Source organism: Wolffia australiana, chromosome 17 (genome assembly GCF_029677425.1).
Source record: "Wolffia australiana isolate 7733 chromosome 17, ASM2967742v1".
NCBI lineage: Eukaryota > Viridiplantae > Streptophyta > Magnoliopsida > Alismatales > Araceae > Wolffia > Wolffia australiana.
The window spans coordinates 3,593,322-3,615,918 of NC_135851.1; the positions used below are offsets into that span (position 1 = coordinate 3,593,322).

A 22,597-nucleotide genomic window follows, 5' to 3' on the forward strand; every position below is an offset into this window, starting at 1 on the left:
TATTTTAAGAATTAATTACATAAATAAACAATAATTTCTCGTCATAGGTCATAATAAACACATCAAATGGTATATAATGACACGAGATTTTGTTCTATCAATAAATCCACTCATCAGTTGCATATTAACAAACCAGTTTTCTTTCAATATTTGACAATAATTTTTAACCAATCAAACCCAACGTTTTAACAATACAAGAAAGATAAAACTTGAAGTTTCTTCTTATTTTCGAATTATTTCCTCATTTAATATTCTTTCGAACCTTCTTTCAGTCTTTAATAGCCGCTCTTGTTCAGCAGGTTTTAATATAGAATCATAATTTTGAATTTTTTCCTACTCTCTTCAACTCGGATCTTCATTTGTTGGCACCTGTTCGTAGATATTTCCAGCGATCGTTGTTCCAGAATTGTTTACTGATTCCAATCTTGAAGTTCCTACAGATTTCTTGGATTGCAGATCTGCAGTGCACGGCGGTGGAGAAATCTTGCAAGATTGTCTAGAGTTGTTCTTCGCTTTGATTTGATGGGAAGTGTCGCAGCAGCCGCCATGCGCGTTGCTTCGTTCAAGCAGTATAATCTTTACCACAAGCGAAGGGGAGCATCGTACATGGCGCTTCTAATGCTCCTTGCCCCGGCATTGTGGCCGGAGATATTCTCGCCTCTTGGCCATGCATCGCCCTCTATTTTCTCGGTAATCAACCCTTCAAGTGTATTTTTTTTTTATATTTTGGAGTCTCGATTGTTTCAACGAAGCCTTGACATTTCCCCTGTGGTAGTGTTTGATCTTTTTGCTGTTTAGGGTTTTCGGATCTAGTTTTTGTCAATGTAAGAATGATCTAGTTTTTTTTGCAAGTTGCAACGAATTAGTGGGAAATCGCATGCATTGCGCCGAATGATCCTTGAACTGTCGGTAAATCAACGTTTATCATGTAAGATTTTACAATCCAGTGGTACAAGCTCCTGGGATTTTTTCTTTAGTCGTTTGGTAGGAAGTTCTTTTTAAGCCAGTTGGGCGAATGTGCAGAAATACCCCAAGTCAATCTACTGTAGATAGGGTTAGGATTGGCGGACAATGATGAATTCTTCATTATCATCACTCTCCTTTCATTTATTTATTACCGTCATCATCCATGGATGACCAGAAGACAATGTTGATGGCGATGTCGGGTGACAAGAGTGATGATGATGATGAATCCTTCTCTAAAAAGTCTCCCTTCTCTGGGATGGATGATGAATTCATCATCACCATCCTCATCCATGTTTGCATGAATGAATGTTGATGACGAGGGTTAATTCTTTGTTAGCAGAGGGATGATGATGTCTTTGGGGATAGTCATAGCCCACTTGTCATTGTCCTCATTGATGTTGAACCCTAATTAGGGCCAATTTTATGTGTTCCTCATTTTCTCTGGCAACTGAGCATGATTCTGTTGGTGGTATAGCACTATGACCACAACGTCCTCAATGCCGATAGATATTCGTTATGTGTGCAGGAACTAACGACGTGCGATATTTGTCCACAATGGGGATTGGTTTATTCACAACCGTATTTGTAAAATCCAAGTAATTTCAGTATGATGTCTTTCCTAATTTATGGAAAAGCTAACCCTTTTTGTTTCATCTGTTGCAGATGATCTCAAAGAATGTGATCTTGCAGGAATGGAATGCCCCTGGGCCTGTTCATTCATCTTTGCTGAAAGGTGCTATACATCGGCATATAGTGAGTGCTATTATTTTATCTGCCTCTATATTTTTTTTTATTTTATTTGAATTTATACTGTATTTTATGATTGGTTACAATGATGTCAGCTGTTGATTCTTGAGTTCTGTTCAGGTGGATCACCAAAAATCTGATCTTTGGTCTCCTTTGCCGCCCCTAAGTGGGAAACCTTGTTTCAATTATCCTAACTCTCCTCGTAAGTGATATTTACACTTTCTAAGAAATTGTTTTCCCTAATATGCTCATGAATCTGTTTGCAGAAGACGAGGTAATTCTTTACTGAATTTTTCCATGAACAGGAATTCCCAAGAAGTCATCAGGATACATCCAGGTATTTCTCGATGGAGGCTTGAACCAACAGAGAATGGGGGTAAGTCTCCACAGTCGTATCTACTAGGACCACATGAATTGCAGAATGAACAATTCGAAATGATTTATCAGCTTTGCTCTCTTCTGGCCTTCGTTGTTCCTATATAGTTATTTAAATCAGAATATTACGTTCCCGGTTCTGAACCATTCGTCTTTCTAGAATTTGCCACCACCCTAAAAGTGGGGAAGGGCGCGTTATAGTCATTTAGGCTTCTGAATTCTTAGACTCTATAAATAGAGCCTGAATCTAGGGGAAAGGGAGATTTTTCTTTATTTATGATATAAGATGAGTGCAGAATAGCCCAGCAAGGTGATCATTGTCTTTTCTTCCATCGTATGTTGAAAATTTTTCCTCTCTCAATCTCCCCTTTTTCTTGATCTCCCTATATCTATCTCTCTCCTTCCCTTTTGTTCATCCCCTGTTACTATTCAGGATCCATTCAGAATCCTAACAGAATTCAAGCATCAAATATTTCACGCGTTCCTCATTTTAAAACTCTCGAATCTCCTAGTTGATTCGTTTCTTATCCATTTTTTGGCTTTCTCAAGATTTGCGATGCAGTTGCGGTGACAAAGATATTAAATGCAACACTTGTGATCCCATATCTTGAAGAGAATTCGGTTTGGAAAGATTCCAGGTAACTTTCTCCCTTGTCGTTTCCCATCTCTCTTTGCTGCTCCCATATGATTGGAGCATCATGTTGTAGTTATGCCATGAATATCAGCTCCTCATTCCTAGTTGTACTTTCTTACAGTCCATTCGAAGACATTTTTGATGTGGATCACTTTATTGAATCATTGAAAGATGACATTCCCATTGTGCGAGAATTGCCCAAAGAATTTTCATGGAGCACCAGAAATTATTATGCCGTTGCTATAAGGGCAACACGGGTTAAAACTGCCCCTCTTCATGCTTCCATGTACTGGTACTTGGAAAATGTGCTGCCAATACTGCAGAGGTCTGTAAGCTTCTCCTCTTTCCGTTGTAGCGCTTATTTACTTTTCTTCTTTTTCAGACTGAAATTTCGTGCTTCATGAGATTGAAATTGTTAGGGACTTAATTTGGTTTGCCCAAAGAAAAATATGGAAAATCTTTTGATGTGATTTGTTCACTTCTAGAGTCCATTTGTCTGCCAATATTAAATTTATGCGTTCTTAAAATAAAATATTTCTTGAATCCTTGATACTTAACCCAGAAGATTCTCATGGAAAATAGATTTTAACTGGCTACTATGCTAGTATTCAATCTAATGTCAATCATGTCTTAGAGACTTGGGGTGAATTTCTTTTGGGGAGTGTTCTTTCAAGGGAAAAAAGAAAGCTAAACAGAAAATGTAGAAGCAACAATGGTAACAGGCCCAGATAGGCGCCTGACCCCTCCAGGAGGATCTCCCGGCTAATCAACAGCTTTCTCACTGCCCTCTAGAGGGATGTTACATTATGTAGAAGGAACTACTCTAAAGATGAATGAAAGAAATATCTCTGACAGAGGTTGGGGATCATATCAATATTTTACCTCGTTCTATTTGTGCTTTAATGTTATATTGGATACATTGACGTGTTACCAAATCTTATCCAGTCACGGAATTGCTGCAATTTCCCCATTTTCCCACCGGCTGGCTTTTGACAACATGCCTGAAGATATTCAACGCCTTCGTTGTAAGGTCAACTTTCATGCTTTGACTTTTGTCCCCCACATCAACGCTTTGGGGGATGCACTTGTGAGGCGTTTGAGACGCCCACCTCACTCGACTTCGGGTTCTGGAGGGTATCTGCGTGAGATGGTTGGCGAATTCTTTGAGAAAGAAAGTGGAAGATTTGTTGCTGTGCATCTACGTTTTGACAAGGTATCCTTTCGAAATGTTCTTCTTTGATGCCATAAATTAGCATTTTAGTTGCTGAACTGACCATTTCAGCTCATAAAACCAATGACTGTGTCATATTGCTTATATAGTTTCCAGACAACTTTTTTTCAATAAAAATCAGAAAACTTGGTCTTCTGACAGACTAGAGTCCGAGTTGCATTCATGTGATGTCTGCTCTTTGTTATGGTGACTTATTTCATCCTATTACAGAGAGAACCATTATGTCTATATGTCTCTGCATCTTTAGTATTCCTTTACACTCTCTGTATTGTTTCTTAAACATTCTGTTAAGACCCTGATAAAAATGTATCAAAGGCAGCAGGGGACCAAACGACCCTCTGTATTTTCGGTCCATAAAGGGGTTGTAAATTCTTGAGAGAGATGAGGAAATGATGAGAAGAAGAGGAGAGGAACACCAGAAAATAGGGCACAAAAAGGTTGGAATCTCCATTACTAATCCTTTGCCCTTTTTATACAAATATGCACTGAGGAGAGAGAGAAAAACAGTCCCTCCAATGGTCATATTTTTGAAAAATATGACCGTTGGGACCTATCACATCCAGCTGCCCTTTTTTGCAACTGGATGTCCAACGACTAGTTTTCCAGCCGTTGGAGTCTGGGCCTGATGTAAATCAGGCCCAGTATATATTAGGTCCTTAGTGGACCTAATATATGGCCCTAATGGGCCCCTCACTATTGGGCCCTTAATGGGCCCTTAGTGGGCTCTTAATGGGCCCTTAACGGGCCCTTATTTAGATTGATTTTAGTTAGGTTTTTTATTCATTTTCCTAGGGTTATTCTATTACATGTACATGGCCTTTGGCCCATAAGTCAGTCCAATCTGCCCTAAATGGGCCGTGATGATCTAACAGGGGTCAAACCTAACCCAGCCCACTAAGGGTTATGACTCACAGTGCATCGTGAGTCATAAGAGCAGGGGTAGATTGATCGAGAGAGCAGGAAAAACCCTTTTAAGTCTTCTGCTTCCTGTTTCCTGTCCTTCTTCCCTTTCTTCTCTGCCAGCTCCACCCTAACCCTCTTCCCTCCTTTCCCCTGTGGCCACCTCCAGGAGTATTGACAGTGTGGACGTAGGCGTTCACGCCAACACAAACAGGCGACTGCGGCTTTCCCGGCCTTCCCCTTCCCTATCTTCTATTCCTCTCATTTCTGTTACACAACATTGCTTGATTGTGGAATACAAGTGTTCTGGTTTGCTGAGGTTCTATCACATTTCCTAGGCTGATCCTTGAATACTGGGTTCACTTAAAGGGACTGTAAGTGGGTCAGGTCCATTACCATTTCGTCCTGTATTATAACAGGCATGATCAAAATCAAACAACAATTCCTTGCGGCTTTGTCGTACCCAAATCCTATTGGTGGCTAGAGAAAACCAGGGGGAATGTGAGGTCTGACAAAGAGTGACATACATTTTTATTTTTTTAACTGACATTTTTTTTTGAGGCTTGTGCAAAGGTCCCCAGCTGATCTCTTCTCCGTCCTGATTATCTGGAATAAAAGCCAAAGCATTGGTTGTTGAATAATTTATGTGATGGCTTCTGTGTATGGCAGGATATGGCTGCCCACTCAGCTTGTGATTTTGGTGGGGGAAAGGCAGAGAGGCTGGCTTTGGCTAAGTATCGACAAAGGATTTGGCAAGGGAGAGTTACCAACTCACAGTTCACTGACGAGGAGCTCCGTAGCCAGGGCCGTTGTCCCTTAACTCCAGAGGAAGTTGGATTGCTCCTTGCAGCCTTGGGATTTGACACCAACACACGCCTCTACCTGGCCTCTCACAAGGTTATCAGATCATCTCCTCCTATCTGTATCTATTCATTCATGTATTCATGTATCCATCTAGCCACCTGCCCATCTGTATCATGCATTTGTATGTCCATCCTCCTTTCTGATCCTCTCCCTCTCTTTTGTGATTCATTGGATGGAGCAGGCATTCATCCATCTGGCCATCTGTCCACCCTCTACCCGTTCACATATTTGCCTCTGTTCATCTGCCTCCCATGTCTGTCCTGTTCATCCATCTTTCCATCCATCCATCCATTATGTGGCCATCTGCCCATCAAAGTGTTGCTCTAATTCTGTCTCTCTCTCTCTGTTCCTCTATCTATTGGATAGAACATGCATCCATCAATACATCTATTTGTTGATTGGCAATCTATCCATGTGCTTTTCTATTTGTCTCCCCTTTTTCTATCCATTTGATGGTCCATGCAACCATCCATCCATCCATCTATCCGTCCTCCCATCCGTGTGGCCCTGTCCATCTATCGGTCTGTCTGTCCATCCATTCATCCATACGGTTGTCCTTCCATCCATCCTTCTGTCTATCATCCATACATCCATCCATCTATCCAAAGATCTGCACATCTACACCATCCTTCCATCAATCCCTTCACCATAGACCGGTTGCAGCGTCCATTCATCCTTCTATCCATCTATCCATCCATCCTTCAATCCATCTATCTATTTGTCCATCCATCCATGCATGTGGGCATCCATCTATCCATCTATCCGTCTATATAGTTCTGGATCGTCCCGGACGTGGACGAAGGATGGGACAGGACAAATTTCGTCCCATCCTACGTCCGATGCTAGCCAAGGGACGAAGGACGGGATGATTTTTTGTCCACCGACAAAAAAACTGTCCCGTCCAATAATCTCAGGACGGTTTTTTGTCCCGTCCAGTCCTCCTGGGATGAATTTTTGCACCAAAATTCGTCTCGGTCGAAAAAACCCATTTTATATTTTTAATATATTAATATAGATTTTTCCAAGTATTTTAAGGGAAATATGGAGGAGAGAGAATGCAAATGGACATATGTACAATTAATTCTGAGCGGCGTCAGTTTGCATGTGCCAAAAAAACACAAGGACCTTGATGCAAATTGTCATAGCAAGGCCACCTGGCGAGATATCAACCATCGGATGTGAAGCCGGCGGTTTTTCGTCCGCATCCCTCCGTCCATCGTCTGAGACCTCCGGACGGACAGTTTTTTCGTCCCGCGGGATGAAAATTGTCTTGTCCGGTGGTTCCCGGGACAAATTGTCGTCCTGAAATTCGTCCATATCCTCGGACGGGACAGTTTTTTCGTCCCGGGACGAAAAAATCGTCCCGTCCGCATCCCGGAACTATATCCATCTATCCATCTATCTATCCACTGTGTGCGCATTTTCAGTTGGGAGACACTTTTCTTATGAGCTCGTAGGTCTATGGTGGTGAAGGAAGGATTTCGGCTTTGCGGAAGCTTTTCCCTCTAATGGAAGACAAGAAGAGCCTCGTGTCCAAGGAAGAGCTCGCCAAGCTCAGCGGGAAGGCCTCTCTATTGGCCGCCCTCGACTACCACGTCAGCATGCAGAGCGACGTGTTCATCTCCGCCTCCCCCGGAAACATGCACAATGCACTGGTAAATCCCCCTGCTTCTCTTTCGGGCCCTGAATAACAATAATTCAATTTTCTTGGGTATTTCTGCAATCAAACCAGTTGGGTCATCGCACTTACGAAAATCTGAAGACGATCCGGCCTAGCATGACGTTGCTCGGGCCGCTGTTCCTGAATAAGAGCCTCTCCTGGGTCGACTTCGAGACGGCTGTTCGGCTTGGCCACAAGACCAGGCAGGGCCAGATCAGGTTGAGGAAGCCCAAGCAATCCGTCTACACATACCCACTTCCTGATTGCATGTGTGAAGCATAAATTTATACAAAAACTTAGAACTGCAGCTGTACACAATAACCATGATGAAATATCCTAGGAAGGCCTTGATTTTCTTATTCTCATTTGTACCCTTGTTTTCTTGGCTCATCTAAATGCAGCAGTGAATTGGTTTGAAGCAAGGGTTGGTAGACAATGACAAATTCATCATCTTCATTGCAATTATGATGCTCGGAGGCCGCATAATGATGACATATTGATCAGTTTTTCCTCTGCTATATTGAGGAACTTATCCCGCGGCAGGCGAATCGACCAGCTCGGCCTTTCTTTTCATTATTACTTTATTGTCCTTATAATAACCCATCATGATATATCCAATCTTTCAGACCAAATTAATTGTTTATTGATGGTTTGAATGTTTTGATCCGTCAAAATAACTTTCGTGTGATCTGATAAAAAAATTGGTTGATCGCACACCTTTCGATTGTGATCTGATTGTCTCTTGATCCGAGTGTTCAGATCCATCACACGAAGTTTTGAATTTCTTACCGAGCCTAAGGGCTGGACCAAAGTGACTCGTAATAAAAGTTTATGTATCAATTCATAGTGATATGTATTATTATATTCACATATGGTACCCTAGGTCCTGAATCTCACATTAACCACTGGTTAACCCTAGGTCATTAGCACAGACATAACATAACCTAATCAAACTATCATACCGCATCATTTTAACCACTTAATTAAACACATATCTAATGGGACTATATATATCAAGAATTATAAGTACAAAAATGATAGGTTTGCATAATTAAATTATAACAACACTTTCACTTGTTTTGTTTATTCTCTTCCCCCCCCTGGATATCTTTCACTTAGAGCTCAATCAACTGCAAAGGAGTTCTACTCTACTGTTCTATGGCATTAGTATTGTCCTAGACCAGTAGGAGGTAATTTTAGACAAGAAAACTAAGAATTGAACACACAATTCAGTAGAGGTTCAGTTATAGATGAGAAGGAGTTTGGTATCGATTCCCTCTATACGATTAAGATATACGTTTAGGACTCAATCTAAAGAGGATTAAGATAGACAAACGATTCTAGAAAGGATTAATATAGACAAACGATTCAATCTATATAATATTAAGATAGAAGGATAGGATTCAATCTAGACAAGATTACAGTAGACATATAGGATTAAATCTAGAAGGATTAATATAGACACAAAGGATTCAATCCAATAGGCTTAAGATAGAGAGATAGAATTTAACTACATAGGACTTAGATAAATGCATAGGGTTCAATGTAGACAGGATTAATATTCAATCCAGATAGGATTAGAATAGAGGAATATGATTCTGTGATTGAATATAGATGGGATTAAGATAGACGGATAGGATTTGACGCAGAAGCAATCAAGATAAACATATAGGATTGAATCTAGAAAGGGTTAAGATAGACAAATGATTCACTCTATATAGGATTAAGATAGAGCTACAGAATTTGACCTAGATAGGATTAAAATAAACGGAAAGGATTAAATCTAGACAGAATTAAGATATGCGGACATGATTCAACCTAGATAAGATTAATACAGAGGGATATGATTCAATACAGATAGGAATAAGATAGACGGATTGGATTCAATACATATAGGATTAAGATTAAAGGATATGATTCAATCTAGATAGGAATAAGGCAGACGGATAGGATTCAATCTAGGCAGGTTTACTATAAATGGATAAGATTCAATCTAGACATGATTACTATAAATGGATGGGATTCAACCTAGTCATGATTAACGTAGATTGGACAGAATTCAATCTAGACAGTCGTAGTAAAGACGGATAGGATGCAGTCTAGAGAGAAAGGTAATCCAATCTAGATAGTAACCCTGTGCTTTATCATAAATCCAAAACAACATGTAACAAAAATTTGTTCTCTCTTATTCTTATTCTTCTCGCTCTCTATCTGCTTGGTCGTCTTGAATTCTTTCATCAGGTAGAGAAGATACAGGACGGAGCCTGAGCTGATCTTACGTTTCCCAGGAGAGAAGAAGAGCACGCGAGGAGCGTGTGGCCAACGCCGTTGCTGTGGCCGAGGGAGAAGGGCCATCGCCACAGCCTATAAAACAAACCCAAGATGAACAAGATGAGTACTCTGAGCGAGAAGAAGAAGAGAACAAAGAAGAAGAAGGAGAAGAAGAAGAAGAAGAAGAAGAAGAAGATGGCGAGGTGGGGGCTGAGCTTGGTGGTGTGTTTGGCCATGGCGGGGCTTCTGGCGGGGAGTGTGGCGAGGGGAGAAGAGGTGGAAGCGTGCAAAGGGCAGGACGAGTTGCTGAAGGAGTGCAGGAAGTATGTGCGGAAGGGGGCGCCGGACGTGAACCCGAGCCAGAGTTGCTGCGACGCGATGAACGCGGTGGACTTGACGTGTTTGTGCAAGCAGGTGACGCCGGCCATCGCCGGGCTGGTGGATATTAAGAGGGTCTGCACCGTCGCCAAGCACTGCAAGGTGAAGCTCCCGCCCCCCGGCTCCAAATGCGGAAGTAAGTCTTCAATTATCGACTGCCACCATTCTCTCTCTCTCTCTCTCTCTCTCTCTCTCTCTCTCTCTCTGTTTCTCTCTTTCTTTCTGTCTTTCCTTTCTTTATTGTTTTTGTTTCTCTGTTTCTCTCTCTCTCTCTGTGTTTCTCTATTTTTTTATATCTTTCACTGTTTCTCTCTATCTTTATCCCTCTCTCTCTGTTTTTCTCTCTTTCTGCCTCTCTCTCTCTGTCTCTCTGCTTCTCTCTCTCTGTTTACCTCTCCCTGTCTCTCTCTTTCTGTCTTTCTGTCTGTCTCTCTCTCTGTTTCTTTCTCCCCGTTTCTCGCTTTCTGTCTCTCTGTCTCTCTCTCTCTCTGTTTATTTCTACCTGTCTATCTCTTTCTGTCTCTCTGTCTCTCTCTGTTCATTTCTCCCTGTCTCTCTCTTTCTGTCTCTCTGTCTTTCTCTCCCTGTCTGTTCATTTCTCCTGTCTCTCTCTTTCTGTCTCTCTCTCTCTCTGTTCATTTCTCCCCGTCTCTCTCTTTCTGTCTCTCTGTCTCTCTCTCTCTGTTCATTTCTCTCCGTCTCTCTCTCTCTGTTCATTTCTCCCTGTCTCTCTCTCTCTCTCTGTTCGTTTCTCCCTGTCTCTCTCTCTCTCTGTTCATTTCTCCCTGTCTCTCTCTTCCTGTCTCTCTGTGTCTCTCACACTCTCTTTGTTCATTTCTCCCTGTCTCTCTTTCTGTCTCTCTGTCTCGCTGTCTTTCTCTCTCTCTGTTTATCTCTCTCTTTCTCTTTCTCTCTCTCTGTTTATCTCTTTCTCTCTCTTTCTCTTCCTCTCTCTCTGTTTATCTCTCTCTCTCTTTCTCTTTCTCTCTCTCTGTTTATCTCTCTCTCTTTCTCTTTCTCTCTCTCTGTTTATCTCTCTCTCTCTTTCTCTTTCTCTCTCTCTGTTTATCTCTCTCTCTTTCTCTTTCTTTCTCTCTGTTTATCTCTCTCTCTCTTTCTCTTTCTCTCTCTATATATATATATCTCTCTCTCAGTCTGTCTCCGTTTTTCTCTCTCTCTCAATCTCTCTCTGTTTATCCCTCTCTCTCTCTCAATCTGTCTCTCTGTTTTTCTCTCTCTCTCTCTCACTGTCTCGCTTTCTCTCTCTCAGTCTCTCTGTTTCTCTCTCGCACTCTTTCTCTCTCTTTCTCGCTTTCTCCCTCTCAGTCTCTCTCTTTCAGTCTCTTTGTTTCTATCTTTTTCTCTCTGTTTCTCTCTTCCTGTGTCTCGGTTTCTCTCTCTTCCTGTCTCTCTGTTTCTCTCTCTTTCTGTCTTCGTTTTCTCTCTTTTTGTTTCTCTGTTTCTACCTCTTTCTCCATCTTTTTGTCTCTCTGTTTCTCTCTCTCTATCTCTCATTCCCACACACGCTACCTCGATTTCTGGCTTATTTCAACCCCAGAGCCTCTATGCCTTTCTTTCTTTCTCTGTCTCTCCCACACGCACACCAAAGCTTCGTTTTCTTCTCACTCTCACTCTTTCTTAGTACCTTTCTTTCACTATTCTTCCATCCAGACTCGCCCAAAAAATTCTCTCTTTTTTCCTCTGGCTGTCTCTCTCTCACTACCTTTCTATCACTATCTCTCCCACAAGCAATCCCTCGAAAATTCCTATTCTTTCCTCGTACTCTCTGTTTGTCTCTCTTTCTTCCTTCCTGTATCTCTCCCACCGCATACCACCAAAATTTCTCCTTGCCTTCCTCTCACCCTCTCACTCTTTCTTCCTTTCTGTTTATTTCCTGCATGCAATCTGTCAAAGCTTCTCTCTTCTTTCTTGTTACTCTCTCTCTCCCTCTCGTCATCTATATTTCTTTCTTCCTTTCCATCTCTCTTCCACAAGAACACAAAATTTCTCCTCTTTCCTCACACTCACTCTCTTCCCTCTCGTTATCTCCTTCCTCTTTCATATTCTTCTCTCTCTCTCTCTCTCAATCCCTCTCTATAAATTTATTTCTCACTTTAACTCCCGTCCTCTCTCCTCACTCAATCCTCTCACTACCCCCCTTCCACCCCCCCAACACACTCTCTCTCTCTACATATATTTCTCACTCATCCTTCCTTTCTCCCTTCCTATACCCATATCACCATATGCTTCTCTTTTTCTCACTCTTCCCGCCTCTCTCTCTGTATGTTTACCTGCCTTACTCCGTTTCCTTTTTACATTTCTCACACTAGGCATCAGCAAATGTCATCCGTCACGTCACACGTCACCGTGACGGCCACGTGATGGATGACGTGATGGTGACGGTGACAGAATGCATGGGGTGTGACGGTGATGGTGACGCGTGACGGGATACCCGCGACGCGTGACGTGACAACAGGCCCGTCATCGATGACGGCCGTGACGAATTAACAGAAAAATATATTATAAATAATAACATAGTAAAATAAATAATATTATGCTTTGACTATGTTTATTAACATAATAAAAATAAATATTATTATTTCCGTCACCGGTGACGGTGACGCTATCACCATGACGGTGACGTGACGGAACGAGGATGCATGGACGCGTGACGGGTACGTGACGGATTTTTTTGAAAATACTCGGACACGTGACATGACGGTGACGTGACGAACATTTCATCACGTCACCGTTCGTAACGGGTCGTCATCTGTCCCGTCACGTCTCGGACATGTCGTTCCCTATCGCACACTGAGTTTTTAACGCTTCTCTCATCTACCCCTATTTCTCTCTTTTCTTTTCTCTCATTTCTACACCCATAAACCAACATGTTTATATATCTCAATCTACCTATCTATCTCCTAGGTTATCTCATAACTATATTTCTTATTTTTTTGTCAACTTATGATGGGGTGTGGTTGTACTTGCAGGTGAGGAAGTTCCAGAATGCTAGAAATGCTTGTGAGCTGGACCGGAATAAGAGAGGAAAGGGAGAGAGCTGAACATATCACCATCTGGTTGTGATCCATAGTTAATGAAAATAATACCAGCTCTCACACTTATATCTGAGCACGATGCCTCAAAAACTTGATTGAGATGGTTACAAAATTACTTAAAAAATTAGATTCTCCCAAACTAATTTTGAGAAAATGCTGCATTTATTAATCATGCATTTCGCCGTTTCTGGAGGACAGGTATGGTGTTGTTATTAACACCAATGACAACAGCTAATAAGCTGCACCATTAATATGCAAAAAAAGAACGAACATGGATATTAAACGGTAGAGACAATGACCAGAAAAAACCTGTTTTTCCTATTGCTTGATATGATCTCTAGGCCTTGGCTACAGGCAGAAGTCCTGTATAATTCTTTACATATTATGATATCTCCCTGATAGGTGGAATATATGTCTTATAACCTAGGCTCCCACTTTAAGGTGATTATTAGAATACAGTTTACATGTAAATTGGGGCTATAATGTGATAATAATTAATTATTTTAATATATTGTTGTTGGACTAATAATCCATTTTCGAATTATGCATTGGTATAGCATGAAAAACCGGCATACATGCAATGTGAATGATAGACCAAATATCACATAGTAGTAACCAAATAGCAGAGTGCATAAATTCAAGTTTCTCCAAACATTCAATAATGGAAAATTGGGATGTGCCAAAGATATTGAGCACAAAAGTGACTAAGAAACTTACAGCTTGTTCTTATTTAAAAATACACAACATGTCATATGTAGATAAATTAAGTTGTGTAAATCAATATCATGTCGTTGTGGCCAGCCCAAACTGCTTACCTAAACCAAAGTAGCAATTTTCTAATCTTATGTGTCTTATTGATACTTGATAGGTCATTTTTACTCTCAGACTCTTCTCATGTGTGGTTGCCTTCTTGGAAGTCCATAGATCTCATCACTGACATTGTCTCTTTTGAAAAAGTATTTTGATCTTGATACCTTAATATGTTGAAAGAGAAAGACATAAAAGTTGGCACTATCCACTTCAAATCCTCTAATAATACATATATTATATTTTGTTGCCATTTTGCCTCTTTTTTTCCATTGAATGAGAGATACTTTCTTCTGTAAGGTGTTTGAAGGCCGAATGGGTAGGTAAGGTCGTGGCCCAACCACCTCTGATTTCTCTTTAATAAGCCCACAACACCATTCATCATTTCAGCCCATTTTGATAATCACTAAGCTCCTGAAATTCTCCAACTCTTGAAGAATTGTATACTCTCATTCCTGTGAATTTATGCTGATAACATCCTAAATTCGGTATTTATTTCAAGTAATTTAGCACAATTTTATGCCTTTAACATGGAGTTGTTATCACATATTTACATGAAATTAATGTTTTCAAGTGATTTCTGATTTTCCCCTAATTTGCTGTTAATTTTATGAATTTTTAGGGATTTATTTGAGCTTGAAATAACTGTTATTAAATGAAAAGGCAGGTTTAAAATTTAATTTCGAGATAAATTAGTATGGGGATGAATTACGAAATTTTCCAGAATTTTCTAGGATTTATTGGATATTTAGGAATTTATTCAAGGAAGAAATGAATTTTTAAATAGGAAAATGGTATATTTATATGAAAAATATGAGTTTTCTAGCAATTTCTGAAGTCGGAGGGGCTTTTCTTAAATTGTAGTTGTAATTATGCCCTTAAGAACAGCTCTCGGTCGTGTGTGCATGTGTAAAGATATTATTTAAACAGTTACATGGTTTATTGCAATTACTTAGTCTTTGTTTAATGGTTTTTATGGGAAAAAAGAGGAAAAAGATAAATAAATGACATATACATAAATATTTTTTAGGCCGACGTCCTTTAAGATGTGCACATTTAAAAGGGGACTTTATGCAAATTTCCAGGGAATTCTCTCTCAGGTGCAGTGCATACACAGCGCACGGACCGTTGATGATGTGGTGCCTTTGGATTGGAGGCACTAGTACAAGCCCACACACACGTACAAAGAGCTTTGGACAATCTTTATTTTTTCTATTTTCTCTTTATTCTGATTTCAGGAAAGGGGTCTGGCGCAACAAGGATGAACCTGCCATTTGAAGTTTGAAGTTCATCATCTTATGAGGAATCGACACGACATTGCGTGTTTCAAAAGAAAATAATTAAATACATGGATTTAAATCGAATTGTTAAAATTGGTTTAAATTCATTTATTCACAACTTTTGATCCTGAAGTTCGATTGAGATGATTTTTTATGGATTTGGTCGTCCTGACCCCCTTCTTTCTATATGTATAGATGGATCATTCAGATCAAGCCTACATTTATGGATAAAAATAATTACTAATTAGGGGTGAAATGGTAATTTTAACCATTTAACCTAAGTATAAAAGCCAAATTTCGAGAGGAGGGGGCCATTTTGGATGGTGCTCTATCACATCTGCAAGACAGAGAGGAGCTCTATCTTGGATCAACCTATTTGGTACCTTTTTATTCTTTGTATTTGAACTTTTAGTGTATTTTGGATGATGTTTTAGTTAAATTTCTTCTTTGTTCTTCTTGATCTTGGTCTGAATTTCTAAATCGCTAGGCTTGAGCAAAATGTACAAGCCCTTACTGAGATTGAGAGCAGAGATTGAGAGAATTTACCTAGCTATTCCAAGTGCACATTAAAAAAACTTCTATTTCTATGAGATTAAATTTCCCTTTTTATTATCTAATAGTGTAGTTATTTCTGAATTATCAAACCTACAAAACCAACCAAACCAAATCAAAATTTCTCTCTCAACCTCTATAATTGACCCCTTTGACCCTTCTCTTTGGATCAAAGAAGCCAATCTAGAGCCCCTTATTTCTTCTATTCCTCTGTTCTCTTCTACCCCCCTTTCTAACTTCCTTGTCTAATTAGGTTGACTTGATCTTCATTCAAGATCAAATGAACTCTAATTAGGGTTGAATTACTTAAGCAAGGTATCGAATTAGATTCCTTACTAGCTTCTCTTCGACGATACGTTTACTTATCACCACACATCTTAAGTAGGATTTTTATAAATTTTGTTGTATAAGCTGAAATTGACAACGACAAGGGATTAAAATTCTCGCAAAATTTACCTTTATTTTTGGCTTATCATATGCACATTTTTAATTGCAAAATACTCAATAAGTAATCAAACTGCCTGACTTCAAAGAAGCCAAGGAAGTTAGTTAACAAAATAACCATGATCTGCAAAATTGGAGTTCATAGCTAGTGCATAAATATTTAGTTGATTCAAATGTTCAAATGATAAATTATAAATTAATAATACTTGTGTTTAGATCTCTCTTCTGTCATTTTGAATTGCATTCTGGAAAGAAGATGCAAACCTCATCAGCCTCTATAGGGCACTGAAAAATATTGTCATGATTTTTTTGGGTGTTTGATTGAAGAGTTGCCCCTCCAACAATAAAATTTAGATTTTGGAAATGATAAATCCTAAACAGAGTTTACCTGAAAATGATAATGGCACTAGGTTGAAAGTACACTCTAATTCAAAAATAAAATGTATGAGATACACGAGAAAAAATAAACGGTCTTACGTACCAGGAATTAGAAAATGTTAAGGTAAGAAAAAATTTTAATGATCAAGAGGGATGTACAACTAGATATTTTCTTGAAGGAGTATTTCATTTTTTGATAAGAGGTAATGGGTGATTCTTTGATTCTCAAACTTATTTGGAGGCCAAAAAGTTTATAGAGAAACAGCAGGCCTTACAAATTAAGAGATATGAATTTCTCTGTTACATCATTTTATTCTAAATATTAATAAATTTTAAGGAGTAAAAGTAAAAATAATTAAAGGCTTGGGCATGTGGGAGGGCAATCTAGAGGCATTCCACTCAGCCGCCAGACGTAGATGGGCCAAATGACTTGCCTACATGGCGTAGATGGCCTGTGAGAGCGAAAGATGATTACTTCATAATGACATGGAAGAAACAACCTTTTATACCCTTCCAGAAATGTGGGATTTCAATATAGGACTACTACTTTGATGTTCTATGCAGGTACCTCATCAATCTTTGATCGATTGAGCATGTAGTAGTGTTTCTTTGGCCAAGAATAGAGTGATTGCATTGTTGACTTGTGACACTTGTCCTGGTGCAAATTCTCACCAATCCATAAAGAGAAGGAGAATCATTGCCAACACCCCAACAATGAATACCTATTTCATGAAAGTGACGTCCCCATAGATGACAACCATCTAAATGCATGGCATTCACTGCCCCTTTCAATAACGACGACCATTCCCATCATTGTTATTTTCAAGATTGAGCCTGAAAATATGAAACCAAAGTGCTAACCTCTGCCTGATTTGGGATTACTGATATATTTATGAACTTCAGTACGAGCGACGAAAAACAGGAATGAAATAGAATGACTAATTGAAACTTAAACCAAAACTGATGCACAGATAAATGATATTGCTTTTATAATAGGCAAAGTTTCATAGCTCATTCAAATATTTATTGCATATTTGGAACGTAATTTTGAAAATTTTTGCTTCATTCCTTGCTGTCTCTGCTTTCCCCCCTCCATTTCTATCTCAATTTGTTTCTCCACTTCTCTCTATCTCACTCCCTCTCCCACACAAATACTCTCCCACCCTCTCTCTCTCTCCCAATATTTCTTATCCACAAACTCTCTCCCTCTCTCTCTCTAACTCTCGCTCTATATTTTCCTCTCTCTCCTACATGATCTTTCCCTCCCTCACCCACACTTACTGTTGCCATCTCCATGTGTCCTACACACACTCTTACCGTCTCTCCCTACCTATCGATCTCCCCTTGTACTAGTATTTGGCCATCTGGTAGTGGTACGATATCCAATATACAGATGTAATTGAGATTATTTCAGAGATGGGATATTCTGCAGATATCCGATATTCACCCACTACCAGAAATCAAGATGGATATTCCACGGGTTATGACAATGTTTTAAGGAATATAATTAAACATTTAAACAACAGAGAGAAATATCTTGGGATGTTGATAAATTCTGTATCTGTGTTTCATTCATTCATTCATCTATATTCCATCATCAAGTGATATAACACGGTAACGCCGGGATCGACGGCTCGTGTTACGTCACAGCAATACGTTGATGCGCGTTCAAGTATCAAAGTGGATGCTCATTTAAAAATTCCTCAGGGGCACAAGGGCGGTCCGACGGCGGGGCGAAGGGGCAGTAGATCCTAAGCGAGACGAACAGGTCAGGGTAGACTCCATGTGACCCGCGAAACCCACGATCGAGCACGACGTGAGGGGCGCGTTACTGCCCCCGAGAGTTCACCCCTCGACGACTATAACCCGATCGTCAACCGCAAAGAAAACCTATCACTCGATGTAGATGGCTAGCCTAACCAAACCCTTTAACGATGACAAGCGATAAAGGAAATCGATAGGGAACGACGGCACTGGAGGGAGCAATAATACTGTAAGCGGGGTGGACGAGAGGGTACCTGGCGTCGCTCCGTCGACGTGGAACAATCAGAGAATTCCGTAATCAGACTCACGCACAAGCCAGCATTCACGTTGGGAAGACTCCTGCGAGGCCGGAGTGATGATAGACGTCGGGTGGTCGCACGGTCGGGCGGGCGCGGAGCGGCGAGTTGCAGGGCGATCCACGAGACGTAGGTCGGAAACTGGTGATCGGTCGGGCTAGGGGACCCGGGGTGATGAGCTCGGTCCCCGGCAGAGAACGCAAGCCTTGCTCGCGGCAAAGTCCACTGGTGCGCGTGGCCGCTTGGTCGGGGCGCAAGGTGGGTGGTCCAGCAGGGAAAGAAGGGGGGGGGCGATCGTGGTGCGACCGGGCAGCAGACGGCCCGCGAGGTGCGCGGTACTCAAGAAACAAACGGCGGGTGGCTGAAGGTCCGCGCGCTCAGGGGCTCACGGCGCGCGGAGGGATCGGCTGGCGTCCGTGTAGGACGATGATCGGGGGTTCCTGGGCGGAGGCGGCCGGTGTAGACGGCGACCAGGTTGCGGGACTCAGGGAAGAGGACCCTGAGGCCGGACGGACGGACCTGCGGGCATCGAGGCTTCGGCCGGCGGGATCCTGCTCGGGTGAGGCCGTCGGTGGCAGGAACACAGAGCCCGCGAGGATGACCGTCGAGGGGCTTGAAGATTCCCGGCGGTTTGAGGATGGATCAAGCTGGATCACTGGATGCACCAAGGGGAGTTGAACAGTTTCCTGGCGGGATCCAGAGGTAGAAGACAACCCCTTTCTAATTTTACTACGGAAAAAAGAACGTGAACTAACATTGCAATGACCATTTTTTTTCAAAGACTCTCTAAAAGGGTCCTTGGGCATGCCTTCCCATTACATAGGGGAAGGAAGGGTGCCAAGAGGCCATAGGGGAGGAGGGATCCGTCGCATGACGTGGCCCTCCTCTTTACACGTAACAAAGGGAACGGGACGCGAAAAGAGCGGACGAGGCCCAAACACATGGCCGGATCCGAATGTTTATCATGAACAAACAAAACAAGAAAGATAATAAAGACTTACGAAGAGTACTTAAAGTCGGGGTTGCGGGCGTCGGCACGAGCAGCTCGGAGAGGTCGAACGCGTCCCGTGGTGTCATCGCGATGGTCCCCCATCATCAAGTCAACGTTTTGGTTGGGGAAGACTGATGAAATAGAGACAAAGAGAGAGGGTGGAAGAAATAGAGAAAAAACTGAGCAAGATAAGAGAGTGCAAGACAGTGGAACAGCTTGAGCTAGAGAGTGAGAGAGACAAAGACATAGATAGTTTGACACACCGATAGTGAGCAAGAGAGAGAGAGAGTGCCACAGAAAGAGAGAAGACAGAAACACATGTAACAAGATACAGAGAGAAAGCAGGTGCCTGGGGAGAGAGCTTGAGACATGTAACAAGTGAGTGCGAGAGGGAAAGTACGGGAGAGAAGGAGAGGATAAAGAGAGAAATGGGGGAGAGAAAGAGGACATTAATATTGTTGAAGAAACACAATGGGAAAAAAAAATCCAAATTCAAAATCCTGGATAGTTGACTATGAGAAGATACACCCGTATCTACTACCTATTCTACTTGGTTCAATGATGGTGAAAAAAATGTCAACATAGGGGAAGAAACTTTCAGAAAGATAATTCAAGAACAAAAAGTTTGAATTTTGATATTCATACTAAACCTCATTTACTTTATTTCCCACCCCAATCGGAAACTAGCAAGAGTACAAAATGGTCCAAAACATATAACTGTATAAAGACATAATCGATTAGAGGAAGGCAATTCGTTCATAATGAAAAGAGATGGATATGCAAAAATAGTGATAAATTCATGAATTTCAGTTATTTTGTGCACAATCATATCTGTTTTTTTATGATGTAAAATGATTCGACGAAATCGTCGGATTGGATTCAACCACAGAGAATAGACGGATGTGATGTTGTAATGAATGATGCAAAATTTTTAAAAGAAGGAAAGGTAGTTCAATTGTTGAACACTAGATTGATGGACAGAGGGATGACACGAGAGGTCTACGGTCTGGGCAGACTCCAAATGACCCGACAAGGAGGGAAAAGCAATCACTGCCTGAAATATTCCAACCTTTGTCGACGACTAATCTAATCTGACACAATGAACGAAGGTTCTTATTTTCACAGATGAAAATGGCTAGTCCTATAAAATAAGTCTTCGGCAAGGGGGATGAGATCAGCACTAATGCAGGTAATTAAGCTGAAAATAAAAGGGTGGTTAATAGGATGAGATCTGCATGTAGTTGGCCTGGTTGTATGGAGAAATACGAGGAAGTTTGATGATGTCCTTGACATTTATACCCTCCAGGTGACCAGTAATGCATTCCCAATCTAGTGTAGTTGACGGACGTCCCCGAGGGCTGGAGCCAAGAACTCTAGAGAAAGAAGCTTCCACGGATGACATGATTGGAGAATAGACAGGCCCATCCCGCTTGATGCCTCCACAAGCAATCAACACCGGTTGTTGTGGAATAACCACAATTTCCCACCGTCACGAGAGAAGAGATTTGGTGTGACCAGATGCGCTTATGTTTGCTCAAACGCAACCTAACCGATGGGAGCCTAAGGGTCAATGGCTAATAAATCTATCGGGGAATAGAGATCGGGTTCGACCTAGATGACTTTAGTCAGGGTGGACGCGGTGGTTGATGGTGATCTCAATAGTGGTCGAGAGAACTCATTCTGTGATCGAGGTGGTCGAGCATCGTGAAAGGAAACCAACAGTTGTGAATCTCGGGCAGGACCACGATTGACACATGGGAAGAGTGATCGGGTACGAGTCTGAAGGATTCGTCCATAGGCTGTGGATGGCCCGTGAATGAAGAGATTGTAGGTGACACATAATGATACAGTGACAACCAGGCGAAAAGAAGGACACAGATTTTCGGGCCTGGCACAACGTATCGACAATGGATGGCCAACTCGAATGGATATTGAGAGGTCACGACGTCGCCTTTTGGCAGCAGCAGAGATCCTTGTGGTTGTGATATTGTTTGCAATGGAGAACCGACGGCAGCGGCAACGTGTCCCTTGATCAATGTCCTGGAAATGGATTTAAGAATACAGATCGTGGTTCTCCATGGATAGGGAGAGGGGACTTCGACGTGAAAGGAAACTTCCCATTTTAAAAACCAAGAAATCCAGATTCTATTAGGGTAGGCCACCCCTTTAAGTAGTTGTGGTTGCCCTAATGGACCCATTAGAAGAATTATCCAAACATTGTCATTCCCCTAATGGCCCTAATTGTCTGGTTCGAGAGGCTTAGACCTGGATGAACAAATGGAGACGATCCGTAGCGGAAGACACGTAGCGAAATCAAAATTACATCATTAAAACCATGAAACGATGTACCTTGGATCCCGGAGTGAGACGAGTTAAGCTGCTCAAGTGTGCAACCTCTAGACATATCCACGCGATCCTCAACACGTCGTCCCGATTGCATCGGGGATGGAGAAGGGTTGTGGGGAGAGTGGCAAAGAAGGGGAAGGCCCCTGAACAATTCTGTCTGGGTGAATTTCGTTCAATGCCTTTCCCTATTTATACTAAAGTGGGTATTTTTCATAAAACCCCCCAAAACTTAAGTATAACTTCCGATATCCAAAAAGACCATTTGCGTGTGACCAATAACCTTTATTTGCCTTCCAAATTAATTAACTATATCATCATATAGATTAGTTAACGTTGGATCGATTTAACCCAATCGATAGTTTGAGACTCCGACACGTGGGGTGCTAAGCTACACCTTGTGTCCTAGAAGATACAAAGGAGTGTGTATCGACTCACTCATGGGACCTGCTCATCATCGGTTACCGTGTATGTATAATCCCTCATCCACTTGACGCTCCTTGGATGACTTAGGGCATGGTCAACTATCAAACCCTAATCAGTCATCCGAGTTAGTACTGATGCATTCGGAAATCATCGGAGAACTCTTCTCTGACATTTCACTACCTTGGCCATGGACTTCATTGCATCATCTTCCTTGAGCTGTCACCTCTTATACCA

At 41.4% G+C, this 22,597-nt stretch overlaps 2 protein-coding genes and 1 long non-coding RNA gene across 3 annotated transcripts; 2 read left to right on the top strand and 1 right to left on the bottom strand.

Annotated features, from left to right (window-relative positions):
- Positions 1-306: 306 nt before the first annotated feature.
- Positions 307-7,736, top strand: LOC144714320 (O-fucosyltransferase 31-like). Its single transcript, XM_078589040.1, has 10 exons — positions 307-690; positions 1,630-1,719; positions 1,834-1,915; positions 2,019-2,089; positions 2,638-2,726; positions 2,844-3,047; positions 3,668-3,935; positions 5,523-5,750; positions 7,175-7,372; positions 7,450-7,736. Exons 1-10 carry the CDS (start codon positions 523-525, stop codon positions 7,657-7,659), a joined length of 1,608 nt encoding a protein of 535 aa, XP_078445166.1. The 5' UTR covers positions 307-522; the 3' UTR covers positions 7,660-7,736.
- A 2,143-nt stretch (positions 7,737-9,879) lies between these two features.
- Positions 9,880-13,155, top strand: LOC144714647 (protein MEN-8-like). The gene is made up of 2 exons (XM_078589432.1): positions 9,880-10,162; positions 13,017-13,155. The coding sequence occupies exons 1-2, from the start codon at positions 9,883-9,885 to the stop codon at positions 13,037-13,039; spliced, it is 303 nt and encodes a 100-aa protein (XP_078445558.1). The 5' UTR covers positions 9,880-9,882; the 3' UTR covers positions 13,040-13,155.
- A 3,619-nt stretch (positions 13,156-16,774) lies between these two features.
- LOC144714666 (uncharacterized) lies at positions 16,775-22,083 on the bottom strand. Its single transcript, XR_013584425.1, has 4 exons — positions 21,944-22,083; positions 18,562-19,725; positions 17,112-17,377; positions 16,775-16,995 (listed from the first exon to the last, which is right to left on the bottom strand). It is a non-coding gene; the product is annotated as an uncharacterized LOC144714666 (long non-coding RNA).
- Between the last annotated feature and the right edge of the window lie 514 nt (positions 22,084-22,597).